The 23,218-nt window shown below is 28.7% G+C and overlaps 1 protein-coding gene across 1 annotated transcript; it reads left to right on the top strand.

Moving 5' to 3' along the window:
* Positions 1–832: 832 nt before the first annotated feature.
* On the top strand, positions 833–23,129 carry rk (G-protein coupled receptor rickets). The gene is made up of 9 exons (XM_047055279.2): positions 833–2,065; positions 16,483–16,635; positions 16,867–16,938; positions 17,053–17,130; positions 17,256–17,549; positions 17,750–17,959; positions 18,057–18,272; positions 18,338–20,792; positions 20,852–23,129. Exons 1-9 carry the CDS (start codon positions 1,596–1,598, stop codon positions 22,349–22,351), a joined length of 5,448 nt encoding a protein of 1,815 aa, XP_046911235.2. The 5' UTR covers positions 833–1,595; the 3' UTR covers positions 22,352–23,129.
* Positions 23,130–23,218: the final 89 nt, after the last annotated feature.

Below are 23,218 nucleotides of genomic sequence, written 5' to 3'. Positions count from 1 at the left end.
ATTTCGTTCATTCATTAATTTTGCTTCTCCACACTACTATAATTCTACCTATTTCTCTTTTTTTTCATTCTCTTTCTTTTTTTTTATATAAATTGTATCTTGTCATGTGTGTAGTAAACAATTTGTAATTTTTTTTTCTCAATGAAAATTGAATCGCTTGGAAACAGGATCGATTCAAAAAAAATAAATAAATAAAATTCTTCTTTCATGCACATGTGTGTATGAATTCGCTTCATTTCTCGCCACTACTTTTTCTTCATACATACATACATAGTTTGATTTAAATTAATACATGTCAACAGGAAAAAAAAACTTTCTTGTTGACGAATAAAATTACAACTGTTAATGAAGTGGGGATTAAAAAAAAAAATTTAAATTTTTTTTAACTTGTTAGCATGATTATAACTTTTGATGATTGAACACAATAACAACATCAAAAGCAGCAGCAGCAGCAGCCAGGATAAAATCAAGTTGATGCGGAATTATAGATGACAATTGGCAACAAGATGAACGAACGAACGAACAACAAAATTATATAGACGAAACATAACATTCATAATGTATTGAACATTGTTGAAAATAGTTGATTTTTTTTCCACCAACTACCGCCAACGCATATACACAAACAAACGGCAGCTCAAATAGATGAATATATGAAGAATTCCGGTCGACTGGTACCAATATAAAAAGCCAAAACATTTTCAAAAATGGCTCCAGATATATCTTGTTGGATCGTCATAGACACATACATACACACATACACGTCATATCAACTTTAGCTCATTCATTCTGTATAATATTGTAGAGATACATGTTGGTCATTCTTATCATCATCATCATCATCATCATGTTGTCGTTTGTTATAAATTGAATGCCAATTATTATTTTTTTTTTTTTTTGTTAACTGCATATATGTGTGGGTGTATGGTTTATTTCATAGTGTCTGTGTCTGTCTGTGTGTTTGTGTGTGTGTGTGTGAAAAAACCAGAAAAAATTTTGGAAAAGTTCATCGTTTTTCAATCGTTGGCCATAGTATTGAAAACAAAATCAACGAAAACATTGAACATACATTTCAATGATTCACAATGTGAAAAGTAAACAAAATAATCAAAAATAAAAAAAAATAAAAAAAAAATTTTCTCAAACAAATAAAAACAGAAGAAACGAACAACAAAAAAAAATTCGTGTCCAGAATTCAATTAAAAGTCTTAGTGGGAGTTTTTTTTTTTGGTCTACATTATCATTGTATGATGATAATTTTTCTAACGCCTAAAAAAAATCGAACAATGTGCCATGTTTGATCAGAATGAACAAAAAAAAAAATGATCACACTTCAACAAAATCAAGGATATATTCATTACATTATAATGACGATGATGAGGTTCGATCACCGTCATCATCATTTTAAACGAATAAATAACGATTACCTTGCGACATAAATATTTTCAATTATTGACCTCGATTGTTTGAAGGCGATTCATCAAAAAAAAAAAAAATAAATAAAAAAATAAATAAAGAATGTACGCAATATATAATGAATAAAAGAAAAAAAATCCTGATCATCTCATCATTGTCATTATCGAAACCGATGGTAAATGATTATTATTACTATTAATTTGTTCAAAATGAAGCAAAAAAAATCCATATTTTTATCATTATTAACATTGATCATAATCATCATCATCATAAATATCCGATCATCGATATCGATCGTTAATAATAATAATAATCATGATCATCAAAATGAAACATTAATTTTAAAATGGTGTCCCGCCTATTGTCGTTGTCAACAAGAACCAATTAAAGTTGCGAAAAAATTGCCTGCAATATGGTTATCATCATCAACATTATCATCAAAATATCAATTTGAAATCAAACAACAACAACAACAACAACAAAAACATTCAAAAATAAAAGATTCCATTCGTTTCCGTATTGATTGTGGCCATCAAAAAATTAATGATTTGAAACAATTATTATTAGAAAGTAATAATAGTTTGATTCATAATGGTAATGATGATGATGGAACAATATTGGGACAGCCGATCCATGTAATCAATTCACTGTAAGTTTGATATTAGTGTGTGCGTGTGTGTACGCTCTCACACACACACGCACATATTAATTATAACATAACATTTTTTGGATTATAACATCTAATGAATCCGGAAACTAGCTTAATTTTTAGTTATTCTTTCTAACATTAAGAAAATCTTTTTTCATTAATATTTACTTATGTGTATGTGTGTGTGTGTCAGATGAATGGATCGATCATTATGACAAAGGTTCACTACTGAAATGTTTCTTTCATTTACTGATATACATTGTGGTCAATGTTAATATGAGATAATATCGAAGATAAGATCGTTTTTTTTTGTGTGCGTGTGTAGAAGAATTAATCGTCAGTATTTTATATAATAGCAGTTATTGTTGTTGTTGTTATTAACATTCAAAATAAAAACAATCAAAGTAACAACCAAAAACAAAAATTTAGCTACACATTAAATTTGTTCTATTGGTCTGCATCGATGCATTTCAACATCTTCATCGTTATTTGACAAATATTTGTCATTTTGGTATTTATTTCGAAACAATTATTTTTTTTTTTTTTTTTTTGAATGACAAGGTCATAAGAGCGTACCAAATAAACTGAAACCTACACACACACACACACACACAAGAAAAACACGAAAACGAAGAAATCCAAAATGTGAAAACACGCAAAATCACTGCTTTTGTGTGATGTTTTTTTTTCTATGATCATTCTTTCGCCTGGTTGAATTTGTTTGACTATTGCTTAATTACAAATATAATATTTAAATGAAAAATGAATGAAAACAGCCAAACCAGCCAGCCAGCCAGCCAACCAGTCACTTCATCAAGGTTTTTTGGTTGAACAAATAGAAAAACAAACAAATAGCAACAAATAAGACAAAAACACCAGAAACAGAATTTCAAAAGAGAAAAAAAAAGAACTCAAGACCATAAAAGAATTGAAAACAAAAACCGAACCAAATAACATACAAAACAAAAAGTGGAAAAACATGAAAATTATTTACACGATGGTTTTTTATTCGAAAATTTAGAACAATAATAAAAATGTAATAATATAAATATTTGTTCATCCAATGACTTTGGATAATGAGATGGACGTTTTTAATTCATTCATAGTACAACGACATTATGATTCTTTTGCAAGATCAACAACAACAAAAAAAAAACCAGGCCAATTATTGTGAACATCCAAGTATCATCATTTATATATATTCATGTCATTTAGATTTTTATTTCTTTAAAACTTGAAGCAAAAATATGTTGCAATTCTAAATTTATATATTCTTTATTACACTACTTAATTCAATTTTGTTTTGTTTTGTTTTGTTTTTTTTTTTGGTTAAATCATGATTGAATTGCAATTCGTTTTATTTTGCATAAAGATATAAAATGTCACAAATAATAATGATTTCTTTGCCTTGATTTTTGAAATGCTGTTCAAGTGTGTGTAAAACATCAAAATTGATTCGTATTTTTAACATTTTTAACATTATCTCATTATACCTTTACCATTATCGGTTAGGATGTTCACTTTGTGTTGTTAAATGTAATATCAAAGTAACATGGTGATAATGATGATGATGAATTCAACAACAGATTCGAATACACACTATATATATGTGTGCTATATATTTGTTTTTGTTTGTTCCATATTCTAATATTAGTGAAATTCTAAAAATAATCAAATAAAATTTTCCCAGAAACTTTTCATCATCCATGAAATGAAAAAAAGATTATAAGAATAAGAATAATAATAAAATGTGTGTTCGTCTTGTCTTGTATATATATGGTAAGATTCTTCTTTTATTGTAAATCACTAATAATGGCTTTTATTCTTTCATTTTCTCCCTCATTCTCTTATTCTCTCTTTCACACGTATATAGAAGCCTAAATTTTTATTTTATGTAAATCTTCTTCACATCACAGATTTTCTTTTGGGAAATTCCCCTGAGGTTAACGAAAAAGAAAACATTTTTGTTAAAGTTGAGGTCGTGTTTTATTTGTGCGTGTGTGTCAAGAATTGTAGGATGATCATCTTTTTTTTTCATCCTTATACACACATATTCAAAATTTTGATGATTCTTAATGATTCAGAAAATATTGTTTTCATTGTCTAAGCACTTTATGAATCCGAATTACAATTTGAAAATAATAAAACCCAAAAGCCTGAGATTAATTATATTTCATTCGACTATGAATATGTGCGAATAACAAACAGACAAACAAACAAACAAACAATTGAAATAAGATTACCGATTCAAATTTTGTTTCATTCACTGTTTTTCTATCTCTTGTCATGGTGTACCCATTTTTCATGTACGTAGAAGCCATGAAAATGGTCAATAACAATAGAAAATGTGTAAACAAAAAACAAAACAAAAAAAAAATCTAATTAACAAATGAATGGTTATTATACTACAATTATTATTGCTGTTGTTGTTATGGTTTTGTTTTGTTTCTCATGAAAAAAAAGTTTAATTCTTGTCATTATTATGCCTGTCTGTATTCATCATTTGTAGAAAAAGAAAACATACATCACATGAGAAGAATATTCTCTTTATCGTTGTGATGGCAATGAAAAAAAAAACAAAATTTATTCTACCATACATATGAATATTTCATATTTCATTCTTTGTAAAAAAATAAGAAAGAAAATAATAGAAAAATGAAGAAAAACCAAAATGAAATTTGTCCAAAAATTACCAATAGAATAAATATTGACATTCATTCTGAATGTATTTGGTTTTCTTGTTCTGTTTGTTTGTTACCAATCAAATATAAATAAGAATCATCGTCATCATATATTGATACATGATGATGATCATATTGTTCTGCATACACAACATATGTCAGTCATTTTAATAATATTCAATACTGGTTGATTGTTGAATATATCCACATTTTGCATTCTCAACTATACTGTTAACTCATCATCATCATCATCATGATCGTATCATTTTAAACATTGATCGATATCATGGGAATATCATCGTGGATTGTTTCAGATGAAGAAAAAAAAAATTCTTTTTCTTTCTCTGTATGTATGTAATCACCACCAATAATAATCATTACTCTGGAATATGATTAAAATGGTTTGAATAAAAATTCGATTCTATTCGATTATTTTTATTTACTTTTGTGGTATCATAAATCGATTTTTTTTACTGGAATTGAATTTCATTTTCAAAACAAAATGACTGTTGTCTAATAATATTTTATTTGAAATGAATAAACACAGACATGATAGAAAATTGTATTATATAATAAATTTTCATTGTAATCGTATAATGGTCATTATTGGATAATTTTGAATGGTCTGAAACAAAAAAAAAAAGATTCTCGGGTCGTCAGACAAAATCATTCATTCATTCATTTAATTCATTTATTCACTCACTCACTCACTCATGAATGAATCACCATATGATGACCATGACCATCATCATTCGTTCATTTACCTCGAGAATTGGCCACATTATATGTGTTTTATATAAATATATATGTCTTACATCCAAAAAAAACCAGATGTAACTGGATTATGTTAATTCAATAAAAAAAATTTTCTTTTTTCCTTTAATAATGTATTGTATATATAATTGTGAAGAATCATAATTTATTACATATAAAACATTGATATGACACACAATTGTGATTATGATGAAAAACTAAACAAACCTAATTATCGATTACATAACAGAAAGAGAAAGATAGAGAGAGAGAGAGAGAGAAGGGAGGAGAAATATTTTTGATCAAAATAATTTTGATTGCTAATAAAAATTCCTTAAGAATCATGGTCTATATCATCATCATCATCATCATTATCAACATTATGACAGAACGTCATCATTATTTTCATAAATATTTATGAAAATCAAACAAAACAAAAAAAAATTTACTCATTCTTATAAGGCTAAGAATTTTATTTTGGCTTTCTGACAAAAAAAAAATATTGCAGTTACCACACACCGCACACACACAGAATACAATGCTACTTTCTGGTGTTTTTGAATTTCTAATATCGTTGAGATTGAAAATGATAATGAAAAAAAAAAATTCGATGAGATAATCTAATTGTTTTCATTTATAATTTCTATATATTAAATGATGACAATATTTTAATTGGAAATATTTAAGATAAATTTTTGTCGTTTTCGTTTTCGTTATCAAACTTATTTCTATCATAGAATGTATTTATTGACCTGGAAAAAAATTGTTAAAAATGATGATGACTTGTCAAGGACCAAAATATATTTGTACCGAAGTTTATAAGACAAAATGTTTTTTTTATGTGTTTAGTCAGCATAATTTTTCAACAAAAACAGCATCAACAGCAGCAGGATATGTGATGTAACCTAAATATACAAAATACACAATATATCTACTAGCCGGGACAGCCGCTTCATTACATTTGATTCGTTTCGTTTTTATTAGATGATGATGATGATGATGAAGGCCTTATTTTTTGGTGCAAAAATAAGTTTCTCAACACTTGTTTCGATTTTTTTTTCTTATTCCTCTTCTTCTAGTTGTTACTGTCATCATATTATTATATGAATCATCAAAGCAGGGGGCCCCCATCCAAGAGAAACAAAAAAAAAATGACGATTGTCCATCAAACACACATATTTTTTTTACCGGAAAAAAAATATTCACACGCCGACATTCATGAACATTCCAAAAATTCTTGACACATTGGAATAAAAGAATCGATGAACAACAACAACAACAACAACAACAAAGTTGTTTTCAAGTTGCTATGGAAACAATAAACAAGAAACAAGAAAGATGTCAATTTTTTTTCTTCTTCTCAATTTTTGCTTTGATCATCAAATTAGAATTCAGAAAAAAAATCAAAATAATTATCATCTATGCTTATAATTGGCTTTTTTTTATCATCATCGTCATTCTAATTAATTAGCTTATTGGCAATATATTGACATTTGCATATATTATAATGAACAATTCCCAGAACGATGAATGAAAAAAAAAGTTTTTTTTTGTTTGTTTGTATTGTCACAGCAATCATCATCATATCAAAATGATGATTTGTTTACATTATTATCCATTTAAATCGATGTGGATTTCTCACGATTTAGTTTTGTTTTTATTTTTCCGTTTTTTTTATATTAAATTGATGAAATGTTTTTGGTTAAGAAAAAAAAATTAAAATAAAAGATACATTACACATATCATTTACACATTACACACAAATACATGGGATACATTGATAGAATTATAAAATTCATTAATCTTCATTCATGGTTGAATGATGCACAGGGGTTTGATCTTTTTTTTCTGTATTTGTTTTTTCCCCCAATTCGAATAGAATAAATGAATCTTGACAATAACTATTGATCAATGGCCATTACAATACTGTAGAAGTAAATGTGATCATCGTCATCATCATCATCATTAATAATCAATATATATAAATTGTCAACATCAATATTTGGGTGGGAATGGATTATAGAAATTCTATTGTTCATATTGTGTGTGTGTGTGTGTGTGTGTGTGGTTAATTGCCAATGGCGGTATATATTTTTTTTTGTTTATCTGTTTTGGTATCTATAAAAAAGGGTCAAATAATTGTGTTTTTTTTCAAATGAATTGAATCGATTTTCTTTTTTCCTTTATTTTGCTTGTTATAATAGAAAATGATAATAATAATAACAAAAGATTTGAAAACAACATTTCACTACTATCATCATCATCATCATCATCATTACTACCAAATGATAAATGAATGTTTGACAGTTGGTTCCAAAGTTGTCGCCAAGTCATCAATAATCTTCTATTTATTTATTCGGAAATTCATTAATGGGGGGAATACACATTTGCTTTATAGCTTTTTTTTCCTTAACCCCCTGTTAACGATTGATTCAACATCACACTTTCAGTTTTCAAGTCACGTTCAAATTTATTTATAGTTCAAGGCATAGCCAAAAAGAAAAAATCAATTGATGAATCAGCTATTATAAACAAAAAAGTTCATGGACAATTTATTTATTTGTTTCTTTAGAATATTCATTTGATTTAAATGATGATGGAATCTGTTGGAATTTTTTTTCCTCTCTTTATTCTTTTGTTTTTACTTCATTTTTCATTCCATACCTATGCCCATAACCAATGAAGTATTAGAGTGAAAATGTGTGGCATCAAAAAAAAAAAAAAAAAATTAAATTTTCCATGTGATTATTGTTTGTCAATAGTAGGATTTTTTTTATACAACATATCTAATCTGAAATTGAAACGAAAAAAAAAAGAAAAATCTCATCATCAGAATCAGAATCAGAATATATATCATTAATAGACAATTTTCATATATACCATACATTTGGATTCATGAAATGATCATAACATAAGGGTTATATTAAATTATTATATTATATATACACACACACACACATCCTAATCATCAATGATATCTAGAAGTATTTGAATTATGATGAACAAAATGATGAACATCATTATTATCATTTGGAAGAACAAGCAAAGAAAAAAAAATCCGATTCTTCATTCTTAATGTATGTGGAAAAAAACCATACGAATCATTAAATGAATGAATTTTTTTTTTTTGTAAAGAAAACTACTATAATCATTTTGGATAAAAGTGTTGATTATATAGATTGAAACGATGATTCCATTATCATTATCTGATAAATTTTTTTTTTTGGATTCGGTCGTTTTTATTCTTGTTTTCATATATAATGATAAAAAAAATGAAAAAGAGAATGATGGAATAAAAAAAAATTGAAATTCCGATAAAGAATCTATCATCATGATTATAAAATCATTGCGAATGTAATACAAATGATTGGCGATATAGAATGAGAGAGAAAGAGAGAGAGAGAAGTAATAATGAAATTATATGAAAACAAAGAATGCACAGATGGTGTAACCATAATAATTAAAATGGAAAAAAAATTATGAAACCCGCATATACATGCATATGGAACACACACACACACACACACAAATGGAATAAAAAAACAACAACAACAACAAAAACATAATAGACTTTGTAATCTATAAAAAAAATCAATAATAGACAAGAAAAAACGTGCTGAAGGGGCAATAATAGGGCAAAAACATAAGGGAAACGGATGGTCCGCTTGTTTTCAACAGTAGTAGTAGTAGTAGTAGTCCGGCAATCCGTCCAATTTAGTCTGGTAAAAAAAAAAAATTATTTCATATATGAATGAATATGTTGAAAAGGAAATGAGATTGATGAAGCGTAGAAAGAATTTTAAATTGAAATATATAGAGAGATATATGATGATGGAACAAGACAAATCAAGTATAAAAAAAATTTTAGAACAACAAAATGACTGGGGATCAGGAAAATAGAATAAAACAAAAACAAAAATGCAAAATAGAAATAAAAACAACAAGAAAAAGGAATCGGAATAAATAAAAAGTCAATGACACTGTTATCAGAATGATGAAAATGTGAAAAGATCAAAAGAATGATTATTGTATTAGATTCGACAAAAAGTCGTGTCGTTTTTTTTGTATAACATTTTTGAACAACTGTAACAAAAATTTGGTAAAGGTTTAATGCATATCGGAATGTAACGGTAGAAAGTCGACTAATTCATTATACACTTTTAGTGACTCATTGATTTTATCAGCGTTTTATCAGAATTTTATCAGTTTATCATTCGAGTCAAGCATGTTTTTCATTTTCGTGTTTCGCACTAACATTCGAACAACAATAATAACAACAACGAAAAAAATTTTGAAATTTTTAAAAAAAAAACAATGACTAAAATTTGGCCAACTGGTGTTCATATCCGCCATTTAATGGCTTACTGGTTTAAGCGCGGATACAATGCAACTGCGGCTGCATTTGAAATCAATGAAGCCTATACAAATGTTGTAACCGCTCGCACTGTTCAACGATGGTTCCAACGGTTTCAAGATGGTGATTTCAGTCTGGAAGATAAACCGAGATCTGGCCGACCTCAAGAGATTGACGATGATAAGTTGCTGGAACTGGTGGAATCGAACCCGGCACAAACTTCCGATGAATTGGCAACAATTCTTGGTTGTTCAAGCACCGGTGTTCGTTATCGTCTTCATTCATTGGGCAAGACTAGCAGATTGGGCAGGTGGACGCCCCACAAGTTGTCAGAAACCAATCTTAGACAACGTGTAATGATTTGCACATCGTTGTTGCTTAAACAGAGAGTTGATCCGTTTTTCAACCGAATGATGACGAAAAATGGATCCTTTACGATAATGTCACCATGAAGAAACAATGGCTAAGTCCAGGCCAAGCACCAGTTCCGACGCCCAGGCCAGAGCTTCACCAGAAAAAAGTATTGCTATCAGTATGGTGGGATATCCGAGGCGTAGTTCATCTTGAGCTTCTTGAGCCGGATCATACGATAACAGCGGAGGTCTATTGCCAACAGTTGGAGCGATTAAAATTGGCAATTGACCAGAAACGACCAGCCCTAGCTAATCGAAGAGGGGTCGTTTTCCATCACGACAATGCCCGGCCTCATACGGCAAGAATCACCAAGCAAAAACTGGAAGAATTTGGATGGGAACTACTGCCTCAGCCACCATACAGTCCAGATATCGCCCCATCCGATTACCACCTGTTTTGTTCGATGCATTACTTGGATGGCAAAAGTTTCCGGAACGTCGGCGATGTGAGGAGTTTTCTCCGAACATATTTTGAAGAAAAGGATGTGGATTTCTACCGGCGCGGAATCGAAGTACTCCCTGAAAGATGGGAGAAGGTTATTGAAAATAACGGGCAATACTTCGATGACTGGAAGGTAAAAAATTATGCGGTCAAAATTATCAAGGCCATTATCATATCCTGTTTGAATGCTCGTTTCACCGGCAAATTCATCACAATTTAATTAGTCCATCTGATTTTATGATAAACAAACGTAATTTAATGCTGTTTAACAATATTTGCAGGGGATACGTTGTATCCCATTATTAATGTTATTATTATTTCATACTGTACGGCTATTATATCATAATTCTTTTGTTTATTCTATCATGATACAAATGCCGCTTTGGCGGTGTATCTATTTGTAATAATAATAATAATAAAGGTAAAAAATTTTAAACATCGGACTACGCTAATTCATTTTTTCAGGTCGAAAAACGACAAAAAACAGAAATGGCTAAAATTTCGAATGGATTGGCCACCACTTCCGGTGGGCAAATTAAAGTCTGATTATCAAAGAATAAATTGAAGTTATATACGATATCAAAACATTAACCAATTTTTGGAACAGTTATTCAAAAAAGTTATACACGAAAAACGACACGACTTTTTGTCGAATCTAATAGTTTTTATTATTTTTATTATTATTATTATTCGTTTACAAATAAAAAAAATTAGAGATTAAAAAAACTGTTCACGACAATTATATATCTCGCATAATTTTACAATTAGATTATTTTACATCTGATAATTGTAAATTTTCCAAAAAAAATGTACTCTTTGAAATTGTGTGTGTGCATTGCATTGTATGAAGATCATTTGAATTTTCAATCTTGTATTTGCATGTGAATAGCAGCCATATTATTATGTTGTTCTTGGTGTTATTGTTGTATTGAAAAAAAGGAAAAAAAAACTTTTTTTTCTCCTTGATTTTGTATATTAATTCATTTGAATGTTTTGAATGTAAAATATTAGAAAGGGAAAACATTTGATCACATTAGAATAAAAATTCCAACAGTCCTAATCTCTTTTCTTTTTTTTTATTGGTTTGTTTGTCTATTGATAACCTGACTGAATAATAGGAAAATAAACTTTTCAATGTAAGAAAATTTTTTCTTCCTCAATCATCGAAGAAATCAATGATTCAAATTCAATTTTTATGACTTTACAATGATTGCCATAAAGCAATGAATGATAAAATGAAAATTTCTCAAATATTGACCATGATAATAATAACATCAGAATTAATATAATATAATAATGTATTCAAGGAATACCAAAATTCATCCATCCACCCACGCATCATATATACATAAAATACATTTGCGCACATTAAATTAGGCCGCATATGGAGTGCAATGGCCCTAACCATTTGTCATTGCATTCCTTTATTTGTTTCATTTTGTTTCATTCTTTCTACGTATGTCTTGTCTTAGTTTGTGGTCATTTTCGTCTTTTTATAATTTCAAGACACAAAAATATTCTACTATTCATGAGTGTATTTTTTTTGAAAATCAAGATGAAAAAAACCTCAATGTACACTTCTCACAATCTCATGAATCAAGTCAGACTGATGAGAAAACCATTTCCTCATTGTTGTTGATCCAATCTTAATAGCAAAAAAAAAAAGACAAAAGATGATCCACTGATAGAATAATTCAAGAAAAAAGAAAATATTCTCAATAGATCATACATAACAAAAAAAAACTAGAAATGATGATGATGATGATATCAAGATCAAAGAATTAATTGAATTATCGTCACAAACAAACACACACACACACAGATACATACCAATGGACATATAAGAATTATTTATGTTTCAACATTTTTTTTTTTTTGGTTTTATTCTCATATATTTGTTATATAAAATATTTAGCTTTCCGGAAATGCTCATGATGATGATGATGATGATGATTATGGAATTTAATGAAAAAGGGGAAACAAACAAAACATCGTCATCATTATTATTAATATTTGGTGATATTAATAAATGAAATGAATGATACAAACAAACAAAACAAAAAAGAATGAGAACAAAAACTGTTCAAATGGACAATGTCATTGACTATTGTTAAAATTATGATGATGATCATCATCATCATTATATTATATGTGTCCATATTAATTAAATATAATTTTTTCAAGCTAATTTTCTTTTCTTATTCTATTTTCTTTTTTTGGTTTGAGTTATGCGGCATAAATTCATTATATCGTTTTTTCATTAATTTATGGTCACACACACACACACAGACACACACACGCACAATTCTTAACATTGGCATGGAATTTTATTCTCAAAAAAAAGAAAACGAAAAAAAATCCAATTCCAAGATTTGTATGGGGCCATACATTATAACAAACAAACCATTTTATGAAAACTGGATGAAATTCATAGAATGTAAAATTCGATTGTACACACACACACACACATCGCAAATAACAAAATTTATTCAACGAGATTTTTTCATATCTATATATGTCTTGTATTGTTATTGTTGTTTTCGGTGAACAACAATTTTTTTTTTTTTGGAAATTGAAGTTGTTTCACAAATCTTGTTTCCAATAATTTTTATATATTATGAACATTCTAAACACATAAATCCATCCATATACAAACGATAATAATATATATATGTAGTTCATAACATGATTTATTGTCATCATCATCAACATCATCATCGATAAAGTTGTTTATTGACGATAAAACAAAAATTGATCGATCACATTATCAAATGTATATAGAATGACCTAATTTTAATTTTACATTAAAACTATTGGTTGATTGAGAGGACTAAGAGAATAAGAGAGAGGTGTGGAGAAAAACGATTGTCGAAACTTGATCTTTGTCATCTGGTTTTTTTTGGGGATTTTTGTTTTCAAACAACTTGTATTAGTTGGAAAAAAGGGGGCAGTTTATATAACAAATATATGGATATAATTACTATGAAAAATAGTTTACTTTAGCAACCAAAAATAAATTTAATGGAAAGTGATTACATTCTTTGCTTTACTGTTGATCATATATTGAGGTAAGAAATCAGAGTACATTCATTTTTTTTAAATATCATTAAAAGCAATGAAGAGATTATTCTATCGAGAATCTGGAAAAAAAACAACAACAACAAAAAATTAGAAAAATGTGTGGAATCGGGCTGGATTCTGGAGCAAATTTTAGTTTTTTATTTCAGAGAATTTTTAACATTTTAATATGCGTGTGGGTAAGAAAGGAATAGAGAAAGATTCAAAAGTTACTACTGAAACATTGTCGATACGAAAAAAGGCTGATGAACTTTTCAACAACAACAACAACAACAACAACAAAAGCAAACAAGAATCGATTTCCCGAATAATTTTTTTTATCAATGTTTTCAATAATTTTTTTTTCATTATTCTCGTAACAGAATATAAAATATTTATTTCTTTACATGAATTGCAGTTTGAACAACAACAACAACAACAACAAAAACAAGCTGTCATCAACGTTTCAAAAAAGAACTTTGTTTTAATATTTTATTTCTGGTTCATTTGTTCATTCATTTACAACAAGGCATATATTGAATATAATTGAACGTGTATATATGTTGTTATCTTTGTGTGTGTGTGTGTGTCATAGATATGGGCGTATAGCGATCCATGACATAATAAAAATCATTTGAAATGAAAATTTTTTTTTATTTCCAAAATAATTTTATTTCAATTGAGATGGATTTAGATTCAGGTTTCTGCGGGCACTCATCATCATCATCATCATCATCATCGACAAAATCAGCGGTTCAAAGAACTTTTTTTAGAGCTTTTTTCCCATTATTATTATCTTTATTGTCTACATGTGTCACTTATTGTTTTTGACATTTGTTTTAACCAAATTCGTAATGGTCTCGCGCGATCAGCCAGCATTCATTTGATTGTCAACTTTATTTTATTTTTTTTTGGTTTTGTTTTGTTTCCAGAATTCATGGTGGTGATGAATGGGGAGTATGAAAAAAAGATAAAGATTGTTCAGAAATGAATGGATTTCTTCATGTTTTCTATCCCCCTTTCACCCATTCAATTATATAGTGTGGACTATTGTTTTTTTCCTCCAATCTTCTTGATTTTACAAGTGGACGGCAGCAGTATATAAATACAATGAAAAAATGGCTACGTTTGTTTTGTTGATGTTTAGTTGTTTTGATTTTTTTCTCTTCCTATTTCATTCATTCCGTATTTTTAATAACATGATTGAAATTTGAAAGTTATTCGATTCTGCATTCTGTCATTTTGTTGTTTTTTTTCCTGATTCCTAATATTCATTCGAACGAGAACTGGACAAAAAGTCAATCAAATTGATTAAATAATTTTTTTGAATTACATTTTTTTTTCATTTCTTCATCTTTGTTTATCTTATTCGAATATTCAATAGATTCGAGAATTTCAAAGCTTTTTTCCCCGTTGTTTTATGTATGTGTTAGGAACAAAATTCAAGACATGTAGACATTTATGAATCAAAATTTTGTTGTTGACATTTAATCATCATCAAGATAATAATAGTAATGATTATCAAGATGATCATTGATTTATAAATAATAATTGATAACTTGATTATCAAATGTTTATGAAAAAGTTGAAATTTTGTGATCACAATTTTCAGAATGAAATGATTCTTTTATCTTCTTCTTTTATGATAATAAGTATCTTATCATTATATTATCTATCATCTGAAAATGTGACAGAATTAATAAACTATCATATTAATCAAATCAGTCATTTTAAGATTTACTTATCTTTACCCCACTTATAAAACTTTTTTTTTTGGCAACTTTTTCAGATTATTTCAAGATTTTTTTTTTTGGCAACTTCTGACCTTTCACATGATTCACTGGTAACCGAGTGACTCTTGTGGAAATTTATTGTAAATTTTATTTCATTATACTATGATTGTGAACTATATTTCAATGATGATGATGATTGTTTTTTTTGTTGTCATACGACATAATCATAAACTTTTCCGAGATCTTCATATTTGTTTCTGACAGCCGTAACACAGTATAAATAAATCTATGTTGTTCTGTAAAGTTTTATTTTTCCCGATAGAAAAATTCTCTCTTGTTTTGTAAAACAGAGATAAGAATACAAACAGATAGAGGCAAATAAAAAAAAACTTTAGTCAATTCTTAATGGAACCTGATATATTTTCTCTCTCTCTCTCTCTCTCTCGAATACACTCATTGTACTGATTCTGTTGCAATACTATTTAATCTATTAGAATCTGGTTGTGTTCCTCTTGACTTCATTTTTTTTTCTTGGTAACAAACATCCCATATACCATATATACAATAAAGCTTCAATATAATAAATTACTTCGTCGACGATGGAACTATGTTGACGTTTATTGTTGTATTGAATTCAAAATTATTCAACGTCAAAAAACGTAAAACAAACAATCGGAATTAATAAGGATTCTTTCACTGGTTAAATTTCCGTTTATATTCAATGGTTATATGGTAACATTCTAGTCATTTCAAATATTGAATATACTGAATAAATTCCATTAATTTATTGGAATTTTTTTTTTATTTCGATATTCTGTATTAATAAATTTTGTATACAGGAAATTTTTTTTCATGGACATTCAAAAATAAATGACTATTGTAGAATATTGAATTCCTGAATCAAATTCTATACGAATCACGTGTTAATTCTATTTTTTTTGTTTGATTCTTTTTTTTCCATTTATAAATTTTTTTTCTCTATAGGATTTTAAGCCACAATCAAATCGTTCAAATTGGAGCCGAATATTTTGGCCATAAACTTTGGTATACACAGTTGAATAATCTATTAATGAACAATAATTTATTGACAACAATAACGAATGAAACATTTGGACAATTTACATCGTTACAATATTTGTTTGTATCATTCCATATAAAAATGAATCCAAATATTTACCCTAAAATCGCGACTATAAGACGCGTTTTATACAAAAAGAATGTTGATAAATAGTCTTATTTTTAATGGTTGCTTTAAGTAAAAAAATATTGGTTGTTGCGTCTTATCTCTCTTGCGATTTTAGGGTAGTTGCATTTTGAGAGAAATTTTTATAAAAAATTTTTTTTTTAATCCTTTTCTGTCATAATCAGGAATTTGGCATCAAATCGTATAACGAAATTGGAACCATATAGCTTTTTAGGATTAAACAAACTTCTAAAGCTGTAAGTGTGGGTTATGCATGCATGCATGCATGCAATCATTGGTCAATGTTAAATAGTGTTGACAAATACAAATATGACATTTTAATAATAAAAAAAAAATTTTTATTTCACCAGTGATCTTGGATCGAATAGAATTAAAATATTTCCAAGTGAATCAATTTCGCCATCCATATTACCAAAGTTGACTGAAATGTATGCGACTTTTATTTTTATTTTTTATTTTTTTTTAAATGCAGAATTGTAATTTTCTTTTTCGTGAATTTGATTTGTTCATGATTGTTCCTTTTTTTCCATTTCTTTTTCCAAAACTTTGACAGAAATTTACGCCAAAATCTCATCAAAGTGATCCCGTCAAAGGCATTCATTACCACCATCATCACCAACATTAACAATCAAATCGAGTACAAACAGGGGCAATCCAACAAGCAACAAAATGATGAGAATCATCAACACAAAAGCGACGACGACGACGACGACAACGACAACAATTTAAATAACCGAAACGAGAATCTTTATTACAAAAGTCAAATAATTAATTTTGATCTTTCATTGAATCCGTTACAAAAATTCGAATCAGATGCTTTTATTCGAATGCCCCAATTACACAAGATGTTTGTGACAGTTTCAAATTTTTTTTCTTTTTCATTTTCATTTTGATCATTTCTGTTTGCTACATTTTAATGACTTCTTCAACGGAGAAATGGAAAAAAAAATTTCCAAGAATGTTCTTGAATTAATTTTTACAAACTAATTGAATCAGAATAAAAGCTAATTACCATTTTTTTTATTGTTTTATCACTCATTTTCATAGTTATTTTTCGGAAATTCGTGCTCAACAGGAGTTTCCCGATCTGACCGGCACCAATTCCATTGAACATATACGATTGGATAGGCTACGTTTATCCACTATCGATTCACGATTATGTAATCATGTGGGAAAAACATTAAAAAGTTTGATTGTTAAATCAAATAAAATTCAACGGCTACCACCAATGGATTTCTGTATTGAAATACGATTACTGTATGTTTGAATTTGTTTATTTTTTCATTATTATCATCATCATCATTGCACTAATGAATGAATGTTTTCTCTTTTCTCATATCATCATATCATTAAGTGATGCAAGCTATAATGAAATAAAAACAATCGAATCAAAAACATTCTACAATCAACATAAATTGATTGATTTATCTCTCAATCATAACCAAATCGAAACAATAGCATTTGATTCGTTTACTGGTTTATCCAATCTTAAAGTACTAAATATGGAAAACAATCTAATTCGGTGGATTGACCCAAATGCATTTCTACCGCTTCAATCATTACGTGATTTGTAAGTGTGTAAAATATTAAAATATCTAAAATAGATTGCTGGATTTTTTTATTATTTAAAATTAGAAATCTTGGTCATAATAAATTTCCTGAATTACCGACCGCAGGCTTGATGAAAATAATGGAAATCAAAGTACATGGAAATCGTAATTTACGTGATTTTCCACCTATAGAATCATTTCCATATGTACAAACATTGGCCATGTCGTATGCATATCATTGCTGTCCATATTTAGGACGCATGCAAGTTATTAATCCTGAAATTGTCGATTCAATAATTCCTAGTGTATCACCATCAACTTCTGATTTTCAAGATTCCATTTTATGGCTGGAAGATGTGGATGATACAAATGTCAATCTAACAATCACTGAATTGGCTCAACAATTCTGGAAACTTTATCATCCTCATCAACCTGCGCCGATACCGAACGATCTTGATGATCCTAATCATGAACAAAACAATTATGACATGTTTGTTAATGATTTTTATGCTGCAATTGAAACACCGGCTGCAGTTAATTGGGGCAATATGATGGATAGCGATGAATACATTGGTGATAAATCGGCTGTTTACTTTCAACAGAATGATCGTATCACAAACAAACCGATCAAATGTTTACCTAAACCTGATCCATTCATGCCATGTCAAGATCTTTTTGAATGGTGGACCTTACGATTCGGTGTATGGGTTGTTTTTCCTTTAGCATTAATAGGAAATGGAACCGTTTTAATTGTTTTAGTATTTGGACGTCGTAAACGACGTCGTTCATCAAAATTGGATGTACCAAGATTTTTAGTTTGTAACTTGGCTGCTGCTGATTTCTTTATGGGCATTTATCTGGGCATGTTGGCTATTGTAGATATGGCTACACTTGGTTATTTTCGTTCACATGCAATTCGATGGCAAAATTCATTTATATGTCAATTGACTGGTTTCGCTGGTGTATTCAGTGCCGAATTATCTGTCTATACATTGGCCGTAATAACACTGGAAAGGAATTATGCAATAACACATGCAATGCATCTCAATAAAAGATTGTCATTACGAGCTGCAGTTATGGTTATGTCAATTGGCTGGTTTTTTGCTTTATTTATGGCCATATTACCATTGTTTGGTGTAAGCGATTATCGAAAAGTAGCCGTCTGCCTTCCATTTGAGATCGATAATTTAGTATCATTCATATACATTATAAGTTTGATTGTATTCAATGGCATTGCTTTTATATTACTGATGGCTTGTTATTTACGTATGTATTGTGCAATTCGTGGATCACAAGCTTGGAATTCAAACGATACCAGAATAGCAATTCGAATGGGATTATTAGTGTTTACCGATTTTCTTTGCTGGGCTCCTATAGCATTTTTCACTATCACAACATTGGCCGGATGGCATTTGATTACAGTGGAAGAGGCAAAAATTTTTACCATATTCGTATTACCATTGAATGCATGTGCCAATCCATTTTTATATGCATTCTTCACAAAACAATTCAAGAAAGAATGTACAAATTTATATAAAAGAGTCGATGCTTCTAAATTGTTCAAATCTCGTACACGATGTTTTGGTGGTCGACAATCTACTGTTACTGATCCTAATAGTCCACAAATAGTAAGCGATTGTAAAGTTTGCGTTCACAATCATCCTATTAATCAACGAAATTCAGACCAATCTCCTCATCATCCAAATACGCATCGAATACAATCGATTGTTTCTAGTAATAAAAAACGTAAACAAGAATCAGACAGTGAAAATAATGATAACGATAACGATAACGATAATAATAACAACGATATTAATCTTCATCCAATAAATAATCCGATAAAGAATAAAGAAATCGATGAACAACAACAAAAACAGCAAGATCATCATGATTGTCAATGTCAATGTCACAATAAGACAAAAATCAATCCTTTTCAGATTTCTGATGATAAACGAAACAGAATTCGATCGATTGAATCCGATAATGGAGATCGATCATATACTAGTCAATTTATTCGACAATTTATTCCATCATTATCAATGATGAATACAAATTCTCGTTTTAATAATCGAATAAAAAGATCGAATGCAGGAAAACAATTTAAAAGTAACTCGATTATTTATCAAAGTAATTATCGTAAAAATCATATTCACATGACATTAGAGAATGAAATCCAATCACCGACTAGTCAAAATAAATCAAATAGCGATAATAGTGACCACAAGAAACAAACGCCGACGACAACAAACAAAACAAATTCTTCATCATCTTCAACCAAACATAATGAACATGAATCTAGTCACAATCGAGGTATTGATGTTAATAAAAACGATAATGCAGTAGTTATGATTGTTAGTGAACGCGATGGATCCAATTCAAATACCGTAACTGAATATCAACAAAAACAACGACATGATTCCATTAGAAATGGTCCAATACATTATGTTAAACATCAAAATCCAGCAAGCGCAATGACAACTGGAATATTGATGCTAAAAAATAAATTAATTCGTAATAATCAAAAAAATTATGCTCGCAAGGTAATTTGTTTTTTTCTGAAATATTGTTATTTTTATGATTTAATTTTTATTCTTTACAGATGTCGTCGGATTCTCAATTTGAATTCTCTCATTATAGTAATCGTAAAGATTCTACATCAACTACTGGTCGTTTATCATTTAGTAGCGATAATCCAACCAAAAGTACATCATCCTCATTCTTCAGTAGTGGTTTTTCAAGTTCATCTAGCCGAACGACAGCTGCTAGTTCCACGGCTAATACGGCAACTATAATCGCCGGAGATTTATTACTTAGCCAAGATCAATTTGAACGAATTATTGAACAGAGTTCAATATTCACCGAACAAATGAAAAGATATTTAATGGACAATACAGAAAGCATAGAACATCATGAAATACTTAATATACTAAATGGAAGCAAACATGAAGAAAGATTTATTCTAATCGCATTTATTGAACAAAAATTTTGTAATGAAGACAGAAAACAACGATCAAATAATGATTCAGATCTGAATGATTGTGATAGCATACAAATCGATAATGAAATGAGTGATGATCAATATGTTTTGTATTTGCTGCAAGAAATCGATTCATCTTCATCGGCCAGGAATCGTTGTAGCTATTTTTTAAAAGTTTTACTATTATTCCGAAAGCAATGTTCAATGGAAACAGATTGCTTAAAGAGAAAATTGAATGCCATCATTCAGCTGGAATGTATTGAACATAGATTAATTGATAAATTTATGCAAAATTTGAATGAATCTCGTATAAATTATGATGAATTTGACTTTGAAAATCTTGCCATTCATTCCATGATTTTTCAATGCCATATTAGATTGTATGGAAGAGAATTAGATGAAATAAATGAGGAAACAAATTCACAGACTAATGGTGCAACTGGTAGTAATAATCGTCTTGAAGAACCAAATAAAAAATCTCAAACATCATTGATGAGTAGTAGTCATGAACGGATAATGAATTTTTTACAAATATTACTTCCTAAATCGAACAAACAGAATACTCAAAACAGTCATCGAAATAATAATGAAAAATCTGGTACATATTCTTTTTATCGAAAACCTAGAGTAAAAAAACCACTTTCAGTTGTAACAAAACCAATAAGATCTGGACATCGTCGTTCATCTAGTGCATTTGCATTAAGCGAAGAATTATTGGAACAATTTCATCAACAACATATACCTGAAATGAAAAGTTTTTATGAAATCAAAAGCTGTACAAGCCAACTACAAGTTGTTGGATCGACAAGTCCAAGCTCTAATTCACATAAATCCGATTCTATACCAGAAATTCGAAGTCGATCAGCTATATCAGATGTAATTATTCGTGTTAATAATAGCCATAGCAGTAATATTGATAAAGATGATTTCGATAATCCAGTAATTGAATCCCAAATGGCTATTATTAAACCACAAATAACATTAAGTGATCGTGAAATATCTTACAAAAGTCTTAATATTCCCATTAATAATAATAATAATGATGATAATAATAACGATAATAATTTTAGTGTTGAAAAAAATGAACATCGATATCATTCATACGAATTCATAATGATCTGAATAATAAACAAACCAAACCAAAAACGAAAAAAAAAACAAAATTTTATTGTGATTATAATGATGTTATCCGATCGAATACATTGTTTTATCATTATCATCATCATCATCATCATAATGTGACGCGTGATATACAGAAAAATTATTTTATATCACTTTTTTCTTTCTTTTTTTTCATCAATGTAATGAATCGGACTTTTTCATTTATTAGCTATATACAACCGATTTTTCCCTTTTACCACCAGGAATATATTGCTGTGATTTTATCTATTCTATAATACTCCCTATTATTATAAGATTTTTTTTTTAATCCAAAAAAAAAGAAGAATTTTCTCCATTTTTTCTCATTACTTTTATTTTTTTTCACTATATCATCTTTTACAATTTTCCTATTCTTTTTTGCCATTGACTATAATAATATTCTTATATTTTGAGATTGTTTTCCTCCGATTTTTTTTCTTTTATACACCAATTTAGATAGAATTTTTTTCGTTGCTTTTTTTCATTATTCATGATTTATATTCATCATGCAAACAATTTATGAATGAATGACCATGCTCGCCGACCATTTTCCAATTTTGTCCAGTTTTTTTTCTTCATAAATGAATATTTTGACTCTACCAATGCCCATAAACACATTTATATACCTTTTGAATTCATTCCAAAAATATTGTCTCAAAACTTTTTTTTTTTTGAATTAATTGTCTTTTCTTGATACAATGATTTTACGACAAATAATGTATTATTCATGGTGAATAAAATTGAAAAATAAAACTTTCCTATTCATTTTATTATGAAAAAAAAAATTCATTCTTGGTCCAAAACAACAAAATGCTCCTTCTTTGCGAAAGGCAAATTTAAGTTGGCAAA

Source organism: Dermatophagoides farinae, chromosome 1 (genome assembly GCF_024713945.1).
Source record: "Dermatophagoides farinae isolate YC_2012a chromosome 1, ASM2471394v1, whole genome shotgun sequence".
Lineage (NCBI taxonomy): Eukaryota > Metazoa > Arthropoda > Arachnida > Sarcoptiformes > Pyroglyphidae > Dermatophagoides > Dermatophagoides farinae.
Note: the sequence above shows the minus strand (reverse complement) of the source record. Positions and strands in the feature narration are given on the sequence as shown.